At 49.0% G+C, this 22,414-nt stretch overlaps 5 protein-coding genes and 1 non-coding gene across 10 annotated transcripts; 3 read left to right on the top strand and 3 right to left on the bottom strand.

Annotated features, from left to right (window-relative positions):
- The first annotated feature begins 41 nt into the window (after positions 1-41).
- On the top strand, positions 42-2,300 carry LOC120647251 (phosphoserine aminotransferase 2, chloroplastic-like). The gene has a single exon (XM_039923970.1). The coding sequence runs from the start codon at positions 357-359 to the stop codon at positions 1,962-1,964; it is 1,608 nt and encodes a 535-aa protein (XP_039779904.1). The 5' UTR covers positions 42-356; the 3' UTR covers positions 1,965-2,300.
- Positions 2,301-3,743: 1,443 nt separating this feature from the next.
- Positions 3,744-8,044, top strand: LOC120647252 (DEAD-box ATP-dependent RNA helicase 38-like). 2 transcript variants are annotated; one of them, XM_039923972.1, is made up of 9 exons: positions 3,744-4,152; positions 4,264-4,557; positions 4,665-4,892; positions 5,594-5,659; positions 6,364-6,765; positions 6,842-6,953; positions 7,424-7,509; positions 7,581-7,681; positions 7,735-7,968. In XM_039923972.1, the coding sequence occupies exons 1-8, from the start codon at positions 3,907-3,909 to the stop codon at positions 7,641-7,643; spliced, it is 1,497 nt and encodes a 498-aa protein (XP_039779906.1). In that variant the 5' UTR covers positions 3,744-3,906; the 3' UTR covers positions 7,644-7,681; positions 7,735-7,968. The 2 variants fall into 2 exon arrangements, with proteins under 2 accessions (XP_039779906.1, XP_039779905.1); XM_039923971.1 differs by having other exon boundaries at positions 7,581-8,044.
- A 186-nt stretch (positions 8,045-8,230) lies between these two features.
- Positions 8,231-9,988, bottom strand: LOC120647255 (photosynthetic NDH subunit of subcomplex B 2, chloroplastic). Its single transcript, XM_039923974.1, has 3 exons — positions 9,458-9,988; positions 8,745-9,182; positions 8,231-8,603 (listed from the first exon to the last, which is right to left on the bottom strand). The coding sequence occupies exons 1-3, from the start codon at positions 9,911-9,913 to the stop codon at positions 8,409-8,411; spliced, it is 1,089 nt and encodes a 362-aa protein (XP_039779908.1). The 5' UTR covers positions 9,914-9,988; the 3' UTR covers positions 8,231-8,408.
- A 2,699-nt stretch (positions 9,989-12,687) lies between these two features.
- On the bottom strand, positions 12,688-14,059 carry LOC120648260 (clumping factor A-like). The gene is made up of 2 exons (XM_039924987.1): positions 13,825-14,059; positions 12,688-13,166 (listed from the first exon to the last, which is right to left on the bottom strand). Exons 1-2 carry the CDS (start codon positions 14,057-14,059, stop codon positions 12,688-12,690), a joined length of 714 nt encoding a protein of 237 aa, XP_039780921.1.
- Positions 14,060-15,868: 1,809 nt separating this feature from the next.
- Positions 15,869-15,952, top strand: TRNAL-CAA. Its single transcript has one exon. It is a non-coding gene; the product is annotated as a tRNA-Leu (tRNA).
- A 755-nt stretch (positions 15,953-16,707) lies between these two features.
- On the bottom strand, positions 16,708-21,238 carry LOC120647249 (YTH domain-containing protein ECT4-like). Of its 4 annotated transcripts, none has more exons than XM_039923967.1 (9): positions 20,756-21,238; positions 20,299-20,381; positions 20,069-20,186; positions 19,902-19,975; positions 18,956-19,501; positions 17,989-18,576; positions 17,687-17,899; positions 17,463-17,609; positions 16,708-17,349 (listed from the first exon to the last, which is right to left on the bottom strand). In XM_039923967.1, exons 1-9 carry the CDS (start codon positions 20,865-20,867, stop codon positions 17,131-17,133), a joined length of 2,100 nt encoding a protein of 699 aa, XP_039779901.1. In that variant the 5' UTR covers positions 20,868-21,238; the 3' UTR covers positions 16,708-17,130. The 4 variants fall into 4 exon arrangements, with proteins under 4 accessions (XP_039779901.1, XP_039779898.1, XP_039779899.1 ...); XM_039923964.1 differs by having other exon boundaries at positions 17,989-18,579; positions 20,069-20,189; positions 20,756-21,118; XM_039923965.1 differs by having other exon boundaries at positions 20,069-20,189; positions 20,756-21,118.
- Between the last annotated feature and the right edge of the window lie 1,176 nt (positions 21,239-22,414).

Here is a 22,414-nt window from a genome sequence, read left to right as displayed (position 1 = left end):
CCGTTTTGTTTGGCGTGTGGTTTGTTTGCAGGTCCGTAATTGAATCGACAACCAGCAGGAGCAGTGTGCTGCGTTTTCTGCAAACGGCAACGCCTGTTCCAACAAGGCGTCCTAGAACATATTTGGTGGAAGATTTAGCAGCTAGCAAGGCAGATGACTTGGGTCCGCGCAAGACACCAGAAGCTGATGGGAGACGGCAACAAGAACTCTTGTACTGCACTGCAGCCTCCCCCACCAAAAAAGATGGATGATTAGCTCACTCGTACCCCGGACTGCTGCATCCACTAGGATATTCAGTCCGGCGGCTTCAGCACACAGAACTTGCGACCAAATCGCCCTTCGGAGTTGAACCATTTATGGAATTGAGCTACCCAGATCCAACAGGTTGCCAACACAAACTTGGAGAAACCAGCAGAGGTCTGCTTAAGGTTTGCAACCTGAGCGCAGTCACGTTGCTGAGCTCAAGTTGGTTGCAATTTGCCGGCAAGCTCAACGCTACCGCTCCCACTACAACCCAGCGGGCCACCAACCCTTTTGGCATCGGCTTCGCTTCATCGCCCATCGCTAGGCGGCGCGCCAACCCCCGGATTCTGACACCTCCTCTCCCCGCTCGCTCCTATAGATCCCGTCCCCTTTCCCATTCCGCACCGAGCAACTCAAAACCCTCCTCTCCTCTCCTCTCCCACCCACCCACGATGGCCGCCGCCGCCACATCCACTGCTCACTCACTCCTCCTCCAGCGCCCCACCGCGCCGAGGGCTCCCGCCGCCGCCGCTTCCTCCCTGCGCCTCCCGGCGCGCGCCGCCAAGATCTCCTGCGCGGCGGTGGCGGCGCCGTCCGCGTCCTCCCCCCTCACCGGCGCCGGGGACCGGGGCGTCTACAACTTCGCGGCGGGCCCGGCGACGCTCCCGCTCAGCGTCCTCAAGCGGGCGCAGGCGGAGCTCGTCGACTACCACGGCTCCGGGATGAGCATCATGGAGATGAGCCACCGCGGGAAGGAGTTCGACGCCGCCATCAAGAAGGCCGAGGCCGACCTGCGCGCGCTCCTCGCGGTGCCCGACACCCACGCCGTGCTCTTCCTCCAGGGCGGCGCCACCACGCAGTTCGCCGCCGTGCCGCTCAACCTCTGCGCCGGCCCCTCCGACCCCGCCGACTTCGTCGTCTCGGGGTCCTGGAGCGACAAGGCCTTCAAGGAGGCCAAGAAATTCTCCGCCGCCTCCGCCGCCTGGTCCGGCAAGGACGCCAAGTACACCGCCCTCCCGCCCTTCGACGACATCAAGCAGAACCCGGAGGCCAGGTTCCTCCACATCTGCTCCAACGAGACTATCCACGGCGTCGAGTTCAAGGACTACCCGGAGCCCCGCAACAAGTCCGGCATCCTCGTCGCCGACATGTCCTCCAACTTCTGCTCCAAGCCCGTCGACGTCTCCCGCTTCGGCGTCATCTACGCCGGCGCGCAGAAGAACGTCGGCCCCTCGGGGGTCACCATCGCCATCGTGCGCAAGGACCTCATCGGCAACGCGCAGCCCATCACCCCAGTCATGCTTGACTACAAGACGCACGCCGACAACGCCTCGCTCTACAACACCCCGCCCTGCTTCGCCATCTACATCTGTGGCCTCGTCTTCGAGGACCTGCTCGCGCAGGGCGGCCTTGCGGAGGTCGAGAAGAAGAACGCCTACAAGGCTGGCATCCTCTACGACACCATTGACGCCAGCAGCGGGTACTACATCTGCCCCTTGGAGAAGTCAGTGCGGTCGCTGATGAACGTGCCCTTCACTCTGGCCAAGGGGCCGGACTTTGAGAAGCAATTCATCGCCGAGGCGGCCAAGGAGGGCATGGTGCAGCTCAAGGGGCACAGGTCAGTCGGCGGAGTGCGCGCATCCATCTACAATGCCATGCCGCTGGCTGGCGTGGAGAAGCTTGTCGCGTTCATGAAGGATTTCCAAGCTAGGAACCCTTGATTGGCTTGTGCTTATGATCATTTGGTATTGCTACTATTTAGCAGGATGTTTTGTTCTTCATAACATAAGTGAGCTTTGTGCAAGAGCTGCTTTGCCAATTTGTGATCCATCCGTAGTATTAGTGCTGTAGTAACTATTTTGCAATATTTCTTTTCACTTTTTGGTGTTCATGTGATTCCATTCCATGGCCACCATTGTTGTTGGTATGAGTTTTGCTGGGAATAAGGAATTAGATGGTCAGTTGTCTCGAGAGCAGGTGATGCTGCTGTATAATTCAGACTTCTCAGAGCTTATAAAACACTAATATCAAAGTTTGGTTGGTTTTTGCCTCTCGAATGAAGGAAATTTTGCTGGTTTCTTTTCTGATCATCTTCAGAGACAGACTTGCTGATGCTTTATATCATCTCTACTTTACTAAGATTCTGGTGGTAAATCTTTAGATCGGGCGTATATATCCATTGCTGTTGCTTTCGGAGGTTGGTCTATTTTGATGACTAAGCACAGACTACCCAGTGAGCACTGATATTACCTGTATTTATTTGAGAAAAGAATCTATTTAAGGTTGGTAACCACTAACCGGAGTTTGGTGATGAATTATCTTTACTGGTTCCTGTGTCGTTGTCTTACTGATTCATTCACTAAGCTGATAGCCTGATACAAAAACAGACGTGTAGTGTGGCACAATTTCAAACTGCTTGTTTGGTAAACATTGCTCGCTATAGGGAAAGGCAAAAGTGTAAGCTGTTGGTAATTCCAAATGACAAGATTAACCTTTTATCAGTTTAAATTTAAATTGGATCAGCCGCATGCCTGTCTTACTATCTTAGACCCTGCCAAGTCTGTTACAGTTCTCCAACCGATGCTCGATTCTACTTCGAGTTTCTACAGTCAGGTTTGGTTGTTAATCATGTCACGTGGTTATTTTTTTTAACTAGTGGTCAGGATATATTTACCAATCCCCCGTTGATGACTTGTTTATTCTGAGAGAGAGACGTGAAGAATCTGAAGGCCAAAGTACAGTGCTTACTTTTCTGATTCCCTGGGTGGAGGTCCATTACGAGCCTGAAGAGTATTATATTACGGACAAAACCACTTGGATGCCATTATGTCATCCATGATTCATGTCCCTGGAGTCTTCCTTTGGCTATGCTCTGCGTTTTCCTGGTGCTAGGTGTGTCTGCACCTGCCGGTTCTGGTGAATGCGAGTTTGGTCTGTAAAGGGCAACGGGTTCGGAAGATGACCATTTTCTAGTGCTGAAATTGCTAGTGAGTCTGTTTGCTAGCAAAAGCATTGCTATTTTTCTCCGAAAAGACTAGCAAAAGCATTGTGCCTCTGCAGTTCCTTTTTATGCTTGTAGTAGGGAATTGGAATTTGTTTAATCTAAGACGACATGTTTGCCTGGGAAACCTACTGCATTTTATGATTTTTTAACTATATAAATCATAGAACCGCTTAACAAGTCAACGTGTGAGGAGAACGTGCACTGCACAGCACTGCTGTACAGTTGGTTTTCTTGGGTTTTCCTAGAGCCTTCTTCCTCCTCTGGAGGAGGACTGGATCGCCACCCACGAGTGTGCCTTGTTTATGGGTCGTCGTAATACAATTGGGCCCACTAGCCCATTATCATCGTCATCACGCGGAAGACAAAAATCAGCCCAACATCTCCATTGCCCGTCCATGCCAGGCCTGCTGTAGCCCGACGAAAACACGGATTAACCGCTGCCCGCTGCGTAAATCGCAAGCAGAGCGTCCGCTTGAAAGCTAAGCTAAACAAATCGCTCGCTCGCAGCGGCCAGCGGCAGTCTAAACCCTTCCCAAATCAACAGGGGAGAGGGAAAAAAACCACGCGAACCGACTAGCCTAGCCCTCTGCTTCCTCTGTTTCCCCTCCCCCTCCTCCCCTCCTCCCCCGATTGCTCTCGATCTTCCAGCGCGCGACACCATGGCCGACAAGGCGTCTCCGGAGAAGAAGTCGTGGGCCGACGTCGAGGAGGAGGAGGAGGCCAAGGCCAAGGCGGCGGCGGAGGCGGCGGCGGCGGCGGCCTCGTCCTCCTCCACCTCCGAGTCGGCGGTGGAGGCGCAGGTCAAGCAGATCGAATCGCTCTCCCTCGCCCCGCCGGAGGACGACGCCGCCGGCGAGGAGGCCCCGCCTCTCCTCGATGACTCCGACGACGCGCAAATCCAAGCTGTACGCCCCCCGTGCCCGTCCCGTACTCTCCCGCCGGCGCTAGCCCTAGCCAGTCTCGTTTGCTTCGGGTTGCTGATCGATTGGTGTGCTTCTCATTTCGCTGCCCTGCAGGTGACTTCGGGCGGCACGGTGTACGAGTCGGCCACCACGTTTGAGGATCTGAAGCTGTCGCCGGAGCTGCTCAAGGGGCTGCACGACGAGATGGGCTTCAGCCGCCCGAGCAAGATCCAGGCGATCACCCTCCCCATGATCCTCACGCCGCCCTACAAGGACCTCGTCGCGCAGGCGCACAACGGCTCCGGCAAGACCACCTGCTTTGTCCTCGGCATGCTCAGCCGAGTCGATCCCAATCGCAGGATCCCCCAGGCCATCTGCATTTGCCCCACTAGGGAGCTCGCGCAGCAGGTATTTTAGCTCTCTGCACTTCACATATTTAGTGTGGTCCCTGAGGGTTGTAATCGAATGGAACTATGTAGTTTCTAATACTGAATCTGTTTGATTGAGCTGTGCAGAATAAGGCAGTTCTGATGAGGATGGGCAAGTTTATTGGCATTACATGTGCCTGTGCGATCCCACCAGCTCAAAAGGATTATGTGCCGGTCTCTAAAATGCCGCCAATTAATGACCAGATTGTGATCGGCACATCTGGCACACTCATCAAGTGGATTACCAATAAGAAGGTGGCCACAAGGGAGATCAAGATACTTGTGTTTGATGAGGCGGATCATATGCTTGCTGAGGTATGTTTGATTTCCTTTGTGATTTGGTGGTCACGGCAACTCGTATGATAGTTCCTAGGGTTTGTCGGTATCTAATAGCTGTTAGTTAGCGGCTCTAGGGTTGTCAGTATTAAAAAGGGCACACTGCTTTTAGTTCTTAGGGTCTCAGGGAGGTAAAACGTTTTGACTGATCTGGTATGATTCATTGTAATCTGAGTGATGCATCAAGAAGCATACCTAATTAACCTTCTTAAAACTGGCAGCTACATTATGCCAATATCAAGTAATCATCACAGTACAGGAAAGAATGACTTGTTTACCATGATTGGTGGTTGCTGCAATGTTGTGCTGTTTTTCAATATATAATTATTTGTTTATGCACCCTCAACATGCGGAGCAGGTTATTTTATCCTGTCCTGATACAAACCATAATTCTAGCCTTTACAATTACAAGAGTGTAATTCTGGCATAATGAATTTTGGCCTTTACAAGAGTGTTTTATGTTCAGAAACCCTGTTCATGTCTATTAGTTTAGTTTATCGTGTGGCACTTTCTTTCAATAATTGAGGCTGTGTTCACAAGTTGGTCAGTTGCTCATAACATCGTCTTCTTATGTACATGATTTTTAGTCCATGACCATGTGATATAGTTATCTTGTATATTGGCAGTCTTTACAAATTTAAGTAGTCCAGTTTGTCATAGTGTCGAATGCTTTCTTGCAGGATGGCTTTAGGAGTGATTCTGAGAGGATGATGAGGGATATACAAAGAAGCGCTGGTGGTTGTCAGGTAATTCTTTCCAGTCTCTTTAACTTTTTTTCTTCTCACATGAAACAGCTTGTGTGTGACTTTAGATGCTTTGATCAAAATCATGTGTATGTCGTAAGATGACACCAATACCCTTGGAAGGTCTCAAGGGAAACAATCCTACCTAGGGAAACCTTTCCCTATACTTCTGCATGGGTTTATATAGTTTCTTATGGGAAGATCTTATATATTATAGCTATTAGCCAATGCTGTAGGCAAGGCTTATTATTGGAAAGTGCCATCCATGAATGCAGTTTTTTTCCGCTTTAGAGGACATCAAGGAGGTATTAGAGGGAACAACCTTTTCTTATGCTTCATAGTTTCTTAGGATCTTATAAATTGCTAATGGTAAAAACATGGCATTTCCTTCACAGTTTGCAGTTGGCATTTCCATCAATTTTTAATGTGGGCATGCATCATTTTTTATGTTGCTAGAATTAAATCTTGTTTCTCTCTACTTTGGGATATTCTTATATAATTTATTATTAGAGAATTTTTACATGTTGCTAAATTATGCCATTTACTTTAGTTTTTCACTAGCCAGTAATGTCTTTTATAGGTCCTATATATGGAGTTTCCTGTAACTATTGCCATTGATTAGACTCTGCCTACCTATCTATTGTTGGTAGATGTGTTTGTTTATCCGATTATGGAGCTATTTTTAAAATTTATTCTGTTTCTTTCAGGTGCTTCTCTTTTCTGCAACCTTCAATGAGAGGGTGAAAGATTTTGTAACAAAGGTAATTAAGGATGGGAATCAAATATTCGTTAAGAAGGAAGATCTTACTTTGGAAAAAGTAAAGCAATACAAAGTTCAAATTCCTGACGAGGCTGCCAAAATAGAGGTCATAAGGGACAAGATCTTTGAGTTTGGACAAAAAGTTGGCCAGGTTATCATCTTTGTTAGAACAAAGCAAAGTACTAAGAATGTTCACAATGCTTTGACGAGAGAGGACTACGTCTGCTCCTCAATTCAAGGATCCCTTGATCAAGCAGAGAGGGAAAAGATTATACAAGAATTCAAGGATGGGTACACCAAGGTTCTTATATCAACTGATGTTCTTGCTCGTGGTTTTGACCAAGCACAGGTACATATGTGTGGTACTTTTCTTTATACTGCAGCAAGTAAAATTTTATCACCAGCTAACTTTGTTCCTTTGAAAGGTTAACCTGGTCATCAACTATGACATGCCAATCAAATTTGGTACAAGAGATGAACCTGATTATGAGGTGTACCTGCACAGAATTGGCAGAGCTGGACGCTTTGGCCGAAAAGGTAATTTTGTATCTGTTCTTCATTCTAAAATTGTAGTACATACTTGGTCAGTTTTAGATTGAATGAATGTCAGTCACAGGCAGCAACTAAGTATGGTGATTCACATTGTAGCAGATAATTGTGGTGTCATTACAAATGGAATAAAATAAGGATCATGCTAATTGGACTAAATCTGCTGCCTTTTGTCAAGCCATGTCTGATTGTTTTAGCTTGTACTTGAATTTACACCCGAAAATCATATGTTTTTATGTTGATAATATGGATTAGCCATTAGCAGCTTTTGTCGACAATTAAGATCATTTTCTCTAGAGATTTTAGCTTCCATTGATTGTATCTTTGGCATATGATAAGAAGCCCTTTAAAATAGGTTAATCATGATGGAAAATAAAAGTAACAGAACCTTTCTAATTAACACAGTGCATATTGTATATAGTTCAATATTGCTAACTGTGAATCATTGCTGGTGACAGGTGCTGTGTTCAACTTGCTGTGTGGTGAAACAGATAATGTTGTGATGAAAAAGATTGAGAACTACTTCCAGCACCAAGTACCTGAGGTATGTTACTGATATCTTGTGTATGCTTCGTGTATCTTGTATGCTTACTTACCGTAACTTGTTAATTTTAGGTGCGAAATTGGAAAAATGAGGAAGGTTTTGAGACTGCTCTCAAGGATGCAGGTTTACTATGAGTAACCTCAGAAACATGGCTAGCTGTTGCGCTCTCCCAATCAGGACAATTCGCTGGTGATTGTTTGCCGAGCCGGCTGCCTGCTCCTCATCATCATGGTTTTAGCTTTGTTTAGGCGGCCAAAAGTTGTGTATGGACTATGGAGTTTTGTGGATTATGTTAAAAGACTTGCTTATACACAGCAGAGTTTTTCTTTGCCGATCTACTGTTTGGTGGAGTAGCGCCAGCTATCGGTTTTACCATTTGAAACTGTAAATCTAGTTAAACAGTAAACTGTTTTTGTCGTTGATGATATGCGCCAATTCTCAGGTTGTTGAACACATGTACATCTCTTGTCAGTGCCCCTCGATGTATCGTCAGTGTATACTTTTTTAACAAAAACTATCGTCAGTGTACACATCAGATCAGTATTTGATCCGAGTTTGCTGATGTTAAACCACTGTTGATACCGAATACATCCAGCGCGGCTCTCTGCGTTCTGCATTCAAGCCTCCCCAACTAATCAGCACGGCTTGATGGCAGAAACGGCTGCGGATCAGAGACGTGAGCGACTGCAGCCTGTCTTTTTTTTTTTTTGAAGCACCCTGCTTGTTCTCACGGGAAGTTCTCACGGGAAGAACTATCCTGTATAAATTTATCTCTGGCTGACTGGCACCAGGGCAATTACAGTAGTCCGAAACCCAACAGTATGTATCAGAGAATGTACACGACGACGAGCCACTCGATTCTGCAAATTCTTTTGACCAAAGAACAAACAAATGGAGAGTTACAAGTTGTCGTGCTCGATGACCTGCGCCGCCTTCCACTCCTCGCCGGGGTTGACGACGACGGGCACCAGCATGGACGCCGGCCCCGTGCACAGGAAGTAGTCCGAGCCGAACTTGTCGTACATGCCCCCCGGGCTGCTCAGGTACATGTCCTCGAACCCCATCCTCACCAACCTGAACCCCAGCCCGCTATACTGCAAGATGCAATCAAACGCACGTATAAGAAATTTATTTGCTTCAGCATCGAGAGCAATTCATGATCGAGAACAATGTGATAATCTGCTCTACATGAAGATGATGGGGGACAGAAGGTGTGTTTTTGGTTGGAAACTTGCCTGATCGATGGTGGTGAACTTGGAGGGCGCGGTGCTGTAGATGCGCTTCTTCCTCTCCTCCGGCGGCGCGGCGTACACCCGGCTCACCTTCTTCTTGAGAATGGTGTATTGGTCCTCCTCGACGATCCAGACCCCCTGCCGGGGCTCCTCGCCGCCGCCGAAGAACCAGCCGGGGTCCTCCCGCTTCATGGCCTCGGCCGGGGAGAGGAGGCTGAAGCTGGCGGCCGGCGGCGGGTGGGAGCAGTAGGGGCAGCCCCGGAGGCCCTCCACAGCCGTGCCGCCCCGCTTGTCGAACTTGATGTGGCTCAGCATCGCGCTCGTCAGCTCCACCGGCTTGGTGCCCGTGTTCCGGACGATCACCGCCGTCGCCATGCTCAGAGGGTACAGCGTCACCACGTACGAGATGTCCAGCTTCCCCTTGGTGCACCCCAGCTCAACCTGCAACCACAAGATAGATGATGTGTCACTGAAAAAAAAAACACTCGATGAGATGTCTAAAACTCAGGGGAATTGTCGTAAAATTTATACATGTCGGACACAAATCATTACAGTTTTGGATAATTTCTTCTCTTTGCAATCTTAAGTTTTATATTGAGCAAATACTTCTTGTAAAATCGTATTACTCCAAAATCAAATCGACAAGTAAAATTGCAGTCTCCAGTTGTGCACATCCATCATCACCTAAATAAAAGAAGAAGAAAAATGAAGGTAACCTGCACTGCATCGTAGGAGTCAGAATCCACATCCTTGATGGCCCAGGCGGAGCCGTCGATCAGCGACTGGGCGCCGCCCGACGAGGACACATCGTTGAGCACGAGCCCGACGCCGCCCTTCGCCTTGGCGGGGTCACCGCTGGGGTCTGCCACGGTGTGCAGCACCTCCCTGCACCCGTCGTCCTTCCAGTACACCTTGGGCCTGTACGACGTGACGAGGCCGTCGCCGAGCCGGAGGAGCAGGGAGCTTCCGTTCCGCACGCTCAGCACCGCCGTGGAGGCCCCGCCGGCCGGGTCGGCGACGAACTTGAGGCCCTTCCGCCCGTACGACTCCTCCAGGGACTGCGCGGTCGTGGTCGCCACCGCGGCAGCGGCAGCGGCGGCGGCGGCGCGCACGGTGGTGCCCTGGCGCGCGCAGGACGGGAGGCGGAGCGGGAGGATGGAGGAGGTGGCCATTGGAGCGGGAGTGGAATGGAATGGAGTGAGAGGGATGGGAGAGGAGGAGCGGAAAGCCCTCGAAATGCGAGGAGGCGTTCACTGCAGCCTCATATCTAGGATAGATTATCGGTTTCTCCTTGTCGTGTTCTTCCTCTCGCTCTTTTCGTACACTTGGCCCAGCCACCAGGCGTATAGTATTTCTCTCTCACATAATTCTAGCACTAGCCTCCAGCCACCAGCTATGTAACAATATTTTTCTCTCACACCATTCCAACTCCAGCCTTCAGTTCCAGCCTGCCGAACGCTTGAATTACAAGCGACGCGCTGCGCCGCTCTCATATAGTTAACGCGTGAAAAGAATAAATAAAACTTCTTCAAAAAAAATGAACATAGATATTGGGATATTTTGCATCTATATAGAGATAAAAACAAAATAGAGATAGTGGTTTGTAATTTTTGCCCAACTTCATCCTTTTTTATTATGAAGTATGATTTAATTTGAAAGATAGGAATGAACATTTTCTCATTATTTTATTAGAAGAGTAATAATTAAAATACAAGAAAAAAAGTAAGCAATAATGTTTATGAATGCTGCCATATTTCTGCCTCGCAATCTCTGTTGGGTTGAATGCCAAACAGAACTCAAAAACAGTTCCTGAAGCTGTTTGTAGCCGGAGCTGTTTTGTACAGTTCTTGAAGGAGCCGGGTGGTCACGCAGCCGTGCCAAAGACCTCTTCACTTCTGCGTCCCAGCATGGCTAACCAGGCCAGCATGACGAGCCACGATGGCAAAACAGCTCTAGAATTTTCGATGGAAGAGGTTGCTAACCCGTGCACCGGTGTCCCTTTGGGCTTTGGCTAGGGGCAGACTGCGGTTCAGGAGGGGATGGAGCCCCGCGGGATTGGATTTGGAATTCGGCTCCCGAGTCCCAGCCGAATTAGACTCTTGTTGGGTTTCCCAAATCTTAGTGTAAAAACTTGGGCCAATAAAAAATATCTTATTAAACTAATTAAAAAATTATGAATTATCATATTTTTATCAAAGGTTTAGCTAACCCAAAAATTCAAGAAATTTTGAATTCTACCCATTTTTAAAATTTATAATTCAAATTTCATTATGTCTAATATATCACATCTAGCCAAAATAAATTCCTTATCTTTTGATCTACCTCCCAAAAAAATATTATGATTTTAGACAATATTAACTATGCTTTCTTTATTATTTAATTGAGAGAGGTGTGAAATTCCAGAAATTCGAAAAATTTACTGTAGCAAAACCGACTTTGGCTGAGCCAGGGTTATTTTTCAAACGGTTTCGTTAGTTGGAGGTGTAGGATGTCCGGTTTCGTAGTTAAAGGGCCAAAATCAAACTATCGTGATAATTCAGAGTTGAAAATTGGACTTTACCCTTATTAATAACTATGTATGCTGTGCTCCAGGTGGACTGATTGCTTCACGGACCAAATATATCCACCTTCTACGATGGAGGTTGTCTTCAACTGTCACTTGGAGAAACACTGCAAATGAAGAACCTATACATGACCTTCTCAGGCGCAGTTAATTTTGCTCGTGTTGAACTTCCGTCCAGCATGCTAAACCTTAAAATTGCTGATATACGTTCGAGTGGAGAGGTATACTTGACTTATCACCATACTACTACAGCAGTCATACCTTGGAGTATAACTGACCTGACATCTTTATGCAGATGGCCAATACACCAATGCTGCATAGCAAATTTCTCCACCTCAAGAAGCTAACTATCGAACTTAGCGCAGTAACCTTTTCTTTGGCCTATGATTATTTTTCTCTGGTTTCCTTTCTTCACGCTTGTCCCTCCTTGGAGAATTTGATCTTGGATATAAGATTCTGTTCGTATCTCTGTGATTTTAGTAGCTATCACAGCGGAACCATGACTATACTTTTCCTTTTCATATTAGGTATCACAGAGAGAGATGAAGCATGTCTCCATTTTCACGGATCCCTCAGACCATAGGAAGATGCAAGGACACCAGCATCACAAGATGAAGAGAGTGAAGATCCTAGGATTCACGTCTGCAAGGAGTCTGATTGAGCTAACATGCCATGTTGTTGAGAGTATAGCATCACATGAACGCCTTACATTGCAGGCCCATCAGAGTTCATTTAGGTGTTCTGTGCCTTTTCACAAAACTAGCAAATGCTCTTCATTGCCCATTGATATTCTCATGGAAGCTCAACGATCATTCCTGGCTATCAGGACATACATTGAGCCTAAAGTTCCCTCCATGGTGAAGCTACGTGTTGTGGAGCCTTGTCGCCGATGCCATGCTCTTAAAATTTAGATGGCAGGTTTAGCATTAATTCTGTTATCGTAAGTGTCCATTGTGTATTCACTCAAAAAAATAGTGTCCATTGTGCAGTGTACTTGAGCGCCTGCTGCTGTCTCTGGTTTACTGTGTTGCTGCGTGCTTGGCTCTATCACATGAATTTTGACATGGAGTTGGGTTACTGGGATATGCTCAAGTTATGTACTCACGTTGTCAAAATAGTGGAACTTTGCAATGCTATTTTAAAATTGTAAAGCTGCCCATTGTGCATATCTTCGAGCTATCACAGATTCAAAGGAATTGCATTTTATTTGGATAGACCTAGACACAAAGCAATCCAAATGCCTGAACAACCTCTATCTACCCATCTTCACAGAACTATACTCACAGGTAATCCAGAAACCGATGCAAATGCTTGAACAACCTCTATCTACCCCCATCTTCACAAAAGTACTCACAGGCTTGTCTTTATCTTCACAAGAAGTAATTACATCTTCACAGGGCACACCTCATGCAAATAATTGACGTACTCGATCAGGTTGTTGAGGCGGGTAGCGACCCACTTGCCTTGCTTCTTGTCTTGCGCGGCGTGGAGGCCTCGCCTCCGGCCATGCCGGTCTTCCTCTGCTTGGCGCGCTTCACGACCACCTCGACCGCCTTTCGTTTCTGCCCTTGCTCCTCTTGGTGCGCTCGTCGAGCCGTCGAAATCCTTCTCCCCCACGTTGTCGGCCTTCTCGCCCTCCTCCTCGTCGTCGATGGTGGGGCCGACCTCCTTGTCGTCAGTGGCGGAGTCGTGATCGGCGTCGGCGTCGGAGTCCGCGGCGTCGGAATCCTTCTCCCGCTCGTTGTCGGCCTTCTCGCCCTCCTCCTCGTTGTCGATGGTGGGGTTGTACTCCTCGTCGTCAGTGGCGGAGTCGTGCTCGGCGTCGGCGTCGGAGTCCGCGACGTCGGAATCCTTCTCCCGCTCTGTTGGAAACCGAGGTGGCCCTGATACCCACTAAGCTGAGGACCTACACCTAAAACACATACCAACGCACTCTAGAGTTGGTTAGCTTTTTCAATTTCTAGCTACTTGGTGTATAAGGTCCTTTCGACGGCAGAGCCGCCTTCTCACTTTCGGGTGGCAGAGCTTACCAACAGATGAAGTTGGCTTCTGAGAGGCAGAGCCTTCCTACGATGAAGTCCAGATCCTTTGTGATCCCGGGTGGCAGAGCCAACCTACGATAGATCACAACTTATACACTAAGTACTTAAAAACTGGGAGACTAACACTTACAAAACACTTACTTTATTACAATACAATAGTATTACACAAGACACTCTTTAATGGCTACGTAGCACTCACCCTCTCATGCTCTCATCTAGTTATCTACCATGCTCTCATCTACCATATTTTTGGATGAATGGCATGACAACGGAGGGGGTCTCTATTTATAGGGTTATAAGACCATTGGATTATTGACATGTGGCAAAATCATAACCCTTGATTTAAAATCTACACTCTTTCATGAAAATATCTAGTCCTAGAAATATCTTTGATTTATTTTATTTAGATATTCTAGAGAACTCCATGAAAAATATCTTATCCTTGAATTGTGGAGAAGAGTGTAGAAGTTTAACTTGCTTCCTTCAACACACTTGTTGTCGACCTTCTCGCCCTCCTCCTCGTCAGCGGCGGAGTCCTCCTCGAGCACATCCTTCTCCACGCCACGGTTGTGCTTATCCTTCAGCAGTGCTGCCATTGCGGCGGCAGCGCGCACCGACTCCGCGCCAACAATGTCGACGCGACTGGGTACATTGAGACTGACGATCCTCTGCACGTCCTTTAGAACGAGCACCTGGACTATGGGGAGGGCCATGTTGGCCGCCGAGGGGATGGATTGGAGGACAATGGAGGCAGAGGCGGAGGGGAGAGGAGGGATTGGAGGGGAGATGTCGGGTATCACAATTAGGGACACCCTAATCGGGGTACTAAGATCGCTCTAAACACGCAAAACACCTGTTAAAATAACTAGGCCCGCGGCCTGCTTCCCATTCGGAAGAAAGGAAGGGACTCAAAGAAGCCCAGCGTGCGGCCCACTCGCGTCCCCCTCGAACCCGCGGAACGATCTCCGCCTCGCTCGAGGGTCCCTCTTGGGTCTGCTGGACAATCTCCGCCTCGCTCGAGGGTAGCGGATCTACCCTCGAGCGGATGACTCATCTCCACATCGCTCGAGGGTCCCCGTCGGGATCCCTCGACTGCACTCCGCATCTCCGCCTCGCTCGAGGCCACCCCTCGACACAAGGGACAAACAACCTCGCCGCCCAACTGCTCACCGTACGAAGGCATTAAAAGCCAGCCACTCCGCCACGGCTCAAAGGACGGGCGGCGTCAGGCCGCCATTCCCACAGTGGACGTGACCGGGGTCCCATCCGCTGACTTCGGTCACCATTCCGCCACCCCGGACGCTGTAGCAATGCCTTGGGACCTGCACGCGGAACAAGATGGGCTCGGCACTGCTCCCATTATTGTTCTGCCGACACCGACCATCCGGACTCGCCTCCCACTGGGGAAGGGGTCCGGGACTTCCACGCGTCCCCCGGACCTTCTAGTGTGCACGCCCGCACTCCCACAGGGGGATCCGGGGCCGTCGCGCGCCATTACTACCGCTAGTCCACAGGGCCCACTACACACCACCACCACGCCGCCTGCGGAGACACTATCGGACGACCGGCGTCATCTTTGCTGTACCAAGGACGTAATCTGAACGACAGCGACGCACGCCGTCTTCCCACAGTGTACTGTTCTGCCGACGCCGACCATCACGGACGCTGTAGCAATGCCCCCACTCATGTACCCCGCCCCTCCTTGTGACTATAAAGGAGGGAGCAGGCTTCCTTTAGCGGGGGCTGCTGCTGGACTCTGGCTACTGCTGGCTGTTTAGTCTCTATCTGGACTCTAGTCTGCTTGGTCTCTCTGGTTTCTCTCTTTAAGAGGACGTTCAGGGATTACTGATCACTCATCTCAACCGACTCCACTCCTAGCTAAGACTTGGGAGCTTCTCTCCCTCTCTCGCCTTACTTGTACCCCCTACTACAAGCACTCCGGGTGCAAGATAATACAGTGCCCTCGCACACCCCCTTTGCTGGACGTACGGCCCCGCGGCCGGAACCAGGATAAACCGTGTGTTACTGTGATTGCCTCTTGCATCATCATCTGGGACGAGTAAACACGCAGCATTTACTAGTTGGGATCCGAGCCCCCCGGGTCGGGACACCGACAGGAGAGGGTGGAAGGCAATGGAGGCGGTGGTGGTGGTCTAGTGGAGGGGGAGGGGAACTGGGGGAGGCGAGGCGGTCCGGTTTATAGAGGCAGTTTCAAAATTTCGCCAGGCTGGATCCGCACTGGCTAATCGGTGGGTTTCCTGGGCTTAGGCGCGACGAATTCGTGGCTAATGGGCTGGTCCTCCTGGGCTTAGATATGCGGCATTCAAGAGCAGAATAAAGCGCTGCCTGATGTGCACGAATTTTTTCTACAAGTGCAGAAGGGTTTTAGTTGAGAGACCGAATGGATCTGAATGTGTGCGTTCTTACAGGATACGGGTCTTCAGCTGATATGCATATGATGAAATTCTGGTGCGTATAAATTAATAGATACTATATGACTTGCAATAAACATATCGTACAACGTCAGGATGGCCGAGTGGTCTAAGGCGCCAGACTCAAGTTCTGGTCCTCTAACGAGGGCGTGGGTTCAAATCCCACTTCTGACATTATTTTTTTCCCTTTTTGTCTCCTGGAAACTTTTGTTACTTTGGAGTTTAGATTAGACTCGCCACCCTTTTTTAATGTTCATTACTTTATTGCATGCCATTTTGCAAATTCTTTTTTTCATGATCGTGCCTGAGTACGTTTTTCATTAAGAGAAAAATAGTTATAGACACAAACTTATGCTTTCGCAAATCCTTTGAATGATAGAATTTGTGAACAGGTGGAGGCCCCTGACTTCTCTCGTGTAAGGGTAGGCGCCAGTGCCGCCGCACCGTGTGCACCTCCGCCCTGATCTCCTGTGCTGCCAGAGGCGATGGCTTTGGCCCTACACTACAGGCGTTTCCACTCCCCACCATACAGCTCAAACATTCAGTGTGAGATCGTCTCTGACCGGGTGAAGCAACCAGGCCCAACCCTTCCATCGCACAGGAACAGAGAGCTCTGAGCCTCTGATCATCAGTAGCCTCCCGGACGCAGGGAAAATCTGTTAAGACTGACACGATTTCCACGATGCCAACCACATGCACCAGTACCGACCGCGAAGTTCTGTAATCGACCTCATGGACTCGGGACTGAAGTAACATCAAACCACCAAAGTGAAGCAAGGCGAGCAAAGCATGCTACGGCAAAGCTGGTCGCTTTGCTTCATCATCTTGGCAACAACTCCCCTCCCACAAGCGGTAGTGGAGCACCAAACCGAATTCAGCACCATCATCAGACGATGGACCGGAAAAGCAACGCTTATTATGCCATAATCAAGCCATCAAAGGAAAGCTACTCCAATCTAACCCACTTTCATTCAGATCCACTCAATATAACGACGACACTGACGACAGGGTATACTCGAGACCCAATGACGCAACACGCACCCCAATGACGCAACACGCACCCAGCCAGATAGATGGCCTCTGCAATTCACTTTGTCCGGCCTCAGAAGTCTCTGGCTTTCTTCTGATGGTACTATTAATAAGTCTTGGAGCTAAGCAAACTGAAACGAGAAATACAGCAAAAGAGAAACTAGAAAAACTAACTGCTAGCCAACAGCTCTCCAGTGGCGCGGCCATGCGTCCAGTTCCACAGGTAGCCCTTCTAGATCACCAGTTCCCTGGGACCTCACACTTCGGTTGAGTTCTTCTACCATCTTTACGGCTAGCTATGGAACACCGGTTATGAAATCAAGCTAGCCAGTCTTGGTAACTCCATTAGCGAGAGCGGGCTTCTCCGTTGCTGTTTGGGCCACCTTTGCGGCATAGGAAACAGCCGGAGCAGCACCATTCTCCATGGGAGCCTTCACCTCTCCATTGACGCCATTTGGTACAGATGGTTTTGGTTTCCCATTAGCAACTTCCTGCTGTTGCTCACCGGTTGTGACAGAAATGGGAGCCCTGCTGTCCCAGACCTGAGTGATTGACAGAAAACCCACAAGTACTTTATAAAATCAGGATAAGGAAGTAGGCACGGTGCTGAAGCCTACAACTGATGAATAAGTATATATTTTTAGATTGAATATACCTGCTTTTGGATCTGCTGTTGTTTCACCCTCTTATCCTGCATCAACTTCTGGCGGCTCTCATAGAAGGCAAAGTCATCCAGAATGGAAGTCTTGCTGACATGCTCCTTGAATATCTTGAGCATCTGAAGGCCTTGTTCAAGATGTATCTGAATAAATGACAAAAAAAGAATTAAGAATAAGATACCACCATTTTTGCAAGCCATTGAATCTGGACGATGCTTACCTCTTGTGTGTCACGGCTATTCGTGACAGGCTTGTTTTCATTGTTCTCTAGGATGATGTGCTTGAGAATATTGTTGGGCACATCCTTGACAATGTGCCACTTGACAGAGAAGGAACCATTCCACTTGTCCTGCTGCCAGTACTCAAGTGTTTTCTCAAAATCAACAGCACCAGTCATTTCAGCAACACCAACAAACTGGCCACTTGTATTCACCTGAAGTTTCATCATGAAGGGTATATCAGGCAAAGAAAACTAACTCAAACGTTCATGATGAAATACTGAATGGTAAAAAGCATCCATACCGAGAAAAACAAGAATATCGGGCACGCAGAGCCCTTTGACTGAGAATCTTGATAAGCAGCGTCAAGCTTCTTGTTTCCATTGGTAGTGCTTGCCCACACATTGTACTTTATACTCTTGTGGATATCATCCTCGCTGTACGATTTAATGACAAAGAACTTTGCAGCATCATATTGAACAGGGAAGTCATCTCTGTTGAACTGTGCTCTATCAGGTACAGCACTATCATCCTTGCTTTCACCAGGAGGAAGGCTCTGCCCTTTCACAGCAATAGTAACTGTATGACCATATAATTTCTGGTTCTTGAAACGTCCAGATCTAGGACCTCTGTTCAACTCAATTGTTCCATCCTGGCTCTCACTGCCATAACCATAGTACCCATTAGCACGGCCCCTAGGCCTGTACCTGTTATCCATACCAAGACCCCATCGACCATATATCCTGGAGTCATAACCGTTACTACCATAAGGAAGACCAGTTTTTATTGAATTCCCATACTGGGTGTAAGGTCGGGAGCTAGGATACATCCTATTTGGATATGTAGGCGTCACCGATCCTGTTGTAGTTGTAGGTCTTCGATTCTGCATACCCTGCTTGAGGACAACAAAAAGGAAACGAAATGAGTCAGCCTGTCAATGAATGTTCAAAGATAGATCATGGATCGTCATAATTAACTCAAGTAAGAAGGCCAAGGGTAAAAATCAGGAAGCACATATTTCTTATGTTTGACAAGCACAGTACACCCTTGGTTCATTAAAAGCAAACGGAATTCTACAGAGGATTTCCTTCCCATCAGATTAGACTAACAAGTGTAATAAAATATAAAATGATATTTATCCTATTGTAGCTATGAAACAGTGGAGTAATTAGCCTAGCAGGAAACATATGGATAGGCAGAAGAAAAGGCACATAAATGACACAGCTTTGTAATAGTGACAATATTATCACTATATTTTTTTCTGAACTCACCATCTGCTGAGTCGTGGAGCTCTTGGTCTGATTTCTTGCTGAGGAACCATTACCATTGAAAGTCGAGGATGGCATATGATTAGTTGTAGTTGTCCTTTGCTGTCCATTTGCATAAGCAGAGCCATCATACCATGCAAAGTGTGCTCCTGTGCTGTCATACCCATATGTTGTGTCCAGGTAACCAGCAGAAGGAACTCCACCTAGCAAGGGTGCCCTATAAGTTCCATCAGGCGTCAGTGATGAATTTTGGTGGCTTGACGCAAGGGGTACAGTTCCGCTGTTACTGTGAGCAGTACCATTGGGAACACCATTAGCAGTAGGCTTGGCAGTGTCAGCTTTAGCTGCTGGTTTTTCTGGATTGACAGAAGACTGGAGGTCGCCTTGAGTGGAAGAAGGAACTGGTGTAGGAGGCTGAAAATACGCAGTTGGATACTGATAATGCTGCGCACCAAACATTTGGCCATCAACTGTTGGAACTGGGGAACTGGCAGGAGAGTATGCACCATAAGGAGCATACCCATACCCATAAATATCGCCATATACTGCCTGTGAAATTCCAATGAGCCATTGAAATGGTTATTCACGATGCTTCCAATAGTAGCACAAATACGAGAATAGCATAGAAATACAGGATGCAAAATTTTGCTGACAAGATGTTAGTGGCAGACATGAAAAACAACCTTTCCATCATGAGGTAACAGTGCAGGGAGCACAAGGAAAAGAGAAAACCAGCCAAAGCACAAACCATACCCAAAAAAGAGGGTGAATAGCTTTCCACTTACTACATGTCCAACAATAGAGTCGACAGTACAGCTACCACCTATCAGTAGACAATAATAGCAAGCAATTGGACCATTTCTACATTAAGAATATGCCGCAGGATGCAAATAATCATGGGAAGCATCAGATGACAAGTTAAAGGATAAGATCTTATAGGATTACTTACTGGGGCAATCTCCACTCCATCTGGATTTAGATATCTAGGGTAGTCATCCCACTCGCTCATGGAACCGTCATAGCCTGTAGGACATAAGACAGCACAATTCAATCAGCAAATTAATTACAAAACTCTCAAACCAACATAGAAGAATTCTTACACGGTGCCTCACTCACCTCCATAGTAATACGCTGGCAGATAGAACAGGTTGGGATCCATAAAGTCTTGAAGCACCGGTGTAATGGACCGCTCCGGCGGGATCGACACGCTCAGTGGCTGGCTAGCTGCAGCACCCTGCTGAATTGAACAGCGCAGACAAACAGGGTGATCAGAATCACAGATCACCTGAAGGAAACCATGAACAGACACAAGATGGAAAATCCACGAGCTCCTGTTTCATCTCTACCTTCTTGGTACCGGCAGGCTCTGTTGCATCCGCCGCCTTGGGCTGCGAATCCAGCGACAACTTTTGCAGCAGATCCGTGGTTTCTTCGCACAGCAAATCGACGAATTAAGGCGTCACAACAGCGTATTCAGATCCCAGAGCTTTGCAAACTACTAAATCCCAGCGAGCAGTAGCAATAAACCAATCACAAAACCACGAAACAAGCCTATATATTTTGCTCCTGTAGCTTGCACCAAAAGGTCAAAGGATAAGGACAGTAAAAACACATCGATCTGTACAAGCCAAGCGAACGAGCCGGCAAGGACAGACAAGGGCACCGGACACGGTGTCGGCCGGCCGGGCGGCGCCGGCGCAGCCGCCACAGCAAAAGGCACGCACGACCCAACCAAGCATCCAAACCCTCCCCACGGCAAACCTTTCACGCAAGCAACAAAAAAAAACAGCACGAGAAGGATACGATCCGCGACAGGGACGGCGGCAGGAGCCGGGGCCGGAGCGGCGGCGGCGGCTGCGGCAGTCGGCGCCGGCGCGGCGGGCGCGGGTGCCGGGGGCGGCGCGACGGCTGCCATGGTGCGAGCACGGGCGAGATCCCAACCAACGGGGAGGCAGCGACGAGATCCGAGAGCCCCCGACCGACCGGCCCTTCTCCCCTCTCTCTCCCTTGGATAGGTAGCTCCGAGCTAGCTCGGGGTAGGGAGGGAGGAGGAGACGGCGGCGGCGGGCGGGGTGGGGAGGGAGGCGAGCCGCCACCAGAGCAGCAGCGCGGCGGCTAGCGGTAGCGGGCGGTGGTACTACTGGTACAGGGGGTGTGAAGGGGAAAAGGGGGAGGTTTTGGGTGGGGTGTGGGGGTCATATAGCACCAGGCCGCCGCAGCCGGGGGATAGGGGAGTTCGGGAGGAGCACGGCTTCTCTCTCGCTCTCGCGCCCCGGCTGCTTTGGATTCCCCTCCGCGCCGCTCCGTTTCCTTCCTAAACTATTTTTTATTTTATCGTGCTCCTGCAATTGTTTTTTAAGTAACTCTCCTGCTTTTTTTTCTTTCTGGTTTTGTTTGGGCGAGTGATGGCCGGACTAGTAGTAGTTTAGTAGCACTAGTAATCGGGATCTATTGCTGGCGTTCGGCTCAGATCCCTTTCTTAGCTCGGTGGGTTTGGAGCCGATTACTTGGAGGATAACTATGTTCAGAGAGTGTGACTCATCACTCGCCCACTCCCTTTTTGGTGGTGGCAGCAACGGGAATGCACACACCGTAGGGGTTTGGAAGAAATACGGAGCCAGAGTCGTCGCTTCGGCGGCGTCATATTTGCGCCTAATTATGGCGTTCGGCTTCAGGCTTGCTTTCCTGATTTTCTTAACAAAAATTCCCGTTTAGTGTTACGTGTTCGTAGCTAGTTTTGGTGATACCTGTCATCATCACGCGATGGGTTTGGGTAACAGCCAAGCGTGACGGCTAGCAGTGAGTTGTCCGCACACTGTTACGGCTACGGCTCCCAATAATCGCGTGGCTCCAAACCGGCTCGCCACCAGCCAGCCGACTGCCTACCTCTGGCATTTCCGGCCAGTCCAGTCCAGTCCAGTCCAGTCCAGATACACACACAGTTCCCCGGCGGACGGTATAAAAAGGTGAACAGAAAGGAAGCCACGCGAACGAGCAAAAAACCAAACAAACAACAGGGAACTGGACGGCTCCGGAGTCCCGGTGCATCCATCCAGGCGTGCCGCGCGCAGGAGGCCACGCGCCCACGAGCACGCCACGGCAGGAGAGCCAGTCAAGCTCCAGCGCCCCCCCACGGACAGACCACCACTGCCTTTTTTTTCCTTTCCCTGGAGGCGGCATCAGCCCGGCTCCCCATTTTTGCGTTTCCTTCTTTTCTCTCTCTCTCTCTCTTTTTTTGATGGTCCTTCTTCTTTTCTCTTCGTGTGTGCACGCAGGCAAGGTGATGTGGAATAATAAAAGAAGAAACCCAAGTGAAGATAAGGTCCTCGCACGTGCCGCGCTTGGCGACTTGCCCTCCGCCCGGGATCGTATCGGACCCAACCCAACCCAACCCAACCCAACCCAGGTTGCGTTGCGCGTCCCTGAATGTGGTTGGATCTGGCGACTGGCGTGCTCCGCTGC

This window comes from Panicum virgatum, chromosome 9K, assembly GCF_016808335.1.
Source record: "Panicum virgatum strain AP13 chromosome 9K, P.virgatum_v5, whole genome shotgun sequence".
NCBI lineage: Eukaryota > Viridiplantae > Streptophyta > Magnoliopsida > Poales > Poaceae > Panicum > Panicum virgatum.
This window is presented reverse-complemented; position numbering and strand designations above follow the sequence as displayed.

Bases quoted from the DNA above. Each gene is read 5' to 3' on its own strand.
- LOC120647251 (XM_039923970.1), top strand. From the start codon at position 357: ATGGAATTGAGCTACCCAGATCCAACAGGTTGCCAACACAAACTTGGA.
- LOC120647252 (XM_039923971.1), top strand. From the start codon at position 3,907: ATGGCCGACAAGGCGTCTCCGGAGAAGAAGTCGTGGGCCGACGTCGAG. The intron at 4,558-4,664 runs GTATTTTAGCTC...TGAGCTGTGCAG, and splicing joins CTAGGGAGCTCGCGCAGCAG to AATAAGGCAGTTCTGATGAG. The intron at 6,954-7,423 runs GTAATTTTGTAT...TGCTGGTGACAG, and splicing joins TGGACGCTTTGGCCGAAAAG to GTGCTGTGTTCAACTTGCTG.
- LOC120647255 (XM_039923974.1), bottom strand. From the start codon at position 9,913: ATGGCCACCTCCTCCATCCTCCCGCTCCGCCTCCCGTCCTGCGCGCGC. The intron at 9,183-9,457 runs GTTACCTTCATT...TTGTGGTTGCAG, and splicing joins ACTCCTACGATGCAGTGCAG to GTTGAGCTGGGGTGCACCAA. The intron at 8,604-8,744 runs GCAAGTTTCCAA...TGCATCTTGCAG, and splicing joins AGTTCACCACCATCGATCAG to TATAGCGGGCTGGGGTTCAG.
- LOC120648260 (XM_039924987.1), bottom strand. From the start codon at position 14,059: ATGGCCCTCCCCATAGTCCAGGTGCTCGTTCTAAAGGACGTGCAGAGG. The intron at 13,167-13,824 runs GCAAGTTAAACT...GGTTTCCAACAG, and splicing joins CAACAAGTGTGTTGAAGGAA to AGCGGGAGAAGGATTCCGAC.
- LOC120647249 (XM_039923964.1), bottom strand. From the start codon at position 20,867: ATGGCAGCCGTCGCGCCGCCCCCGGCACCCGCGCCCGCCGCGCCGGCG. The intron at 17,900-17,988 runs GTATGGATGCTT...ATGAAACTTCAG, and splicing joins CGATATTCTTGTTTTTCTCG to GTGAATACAAGTGGCCAGTT. The intron at 17,610-17,686 runs GTAAGCATCGTC...TCATTTATTCAG, and splicing joins ATAGCCGTGACACACAAGAG to ATACATCTTGAACAAGGCCT.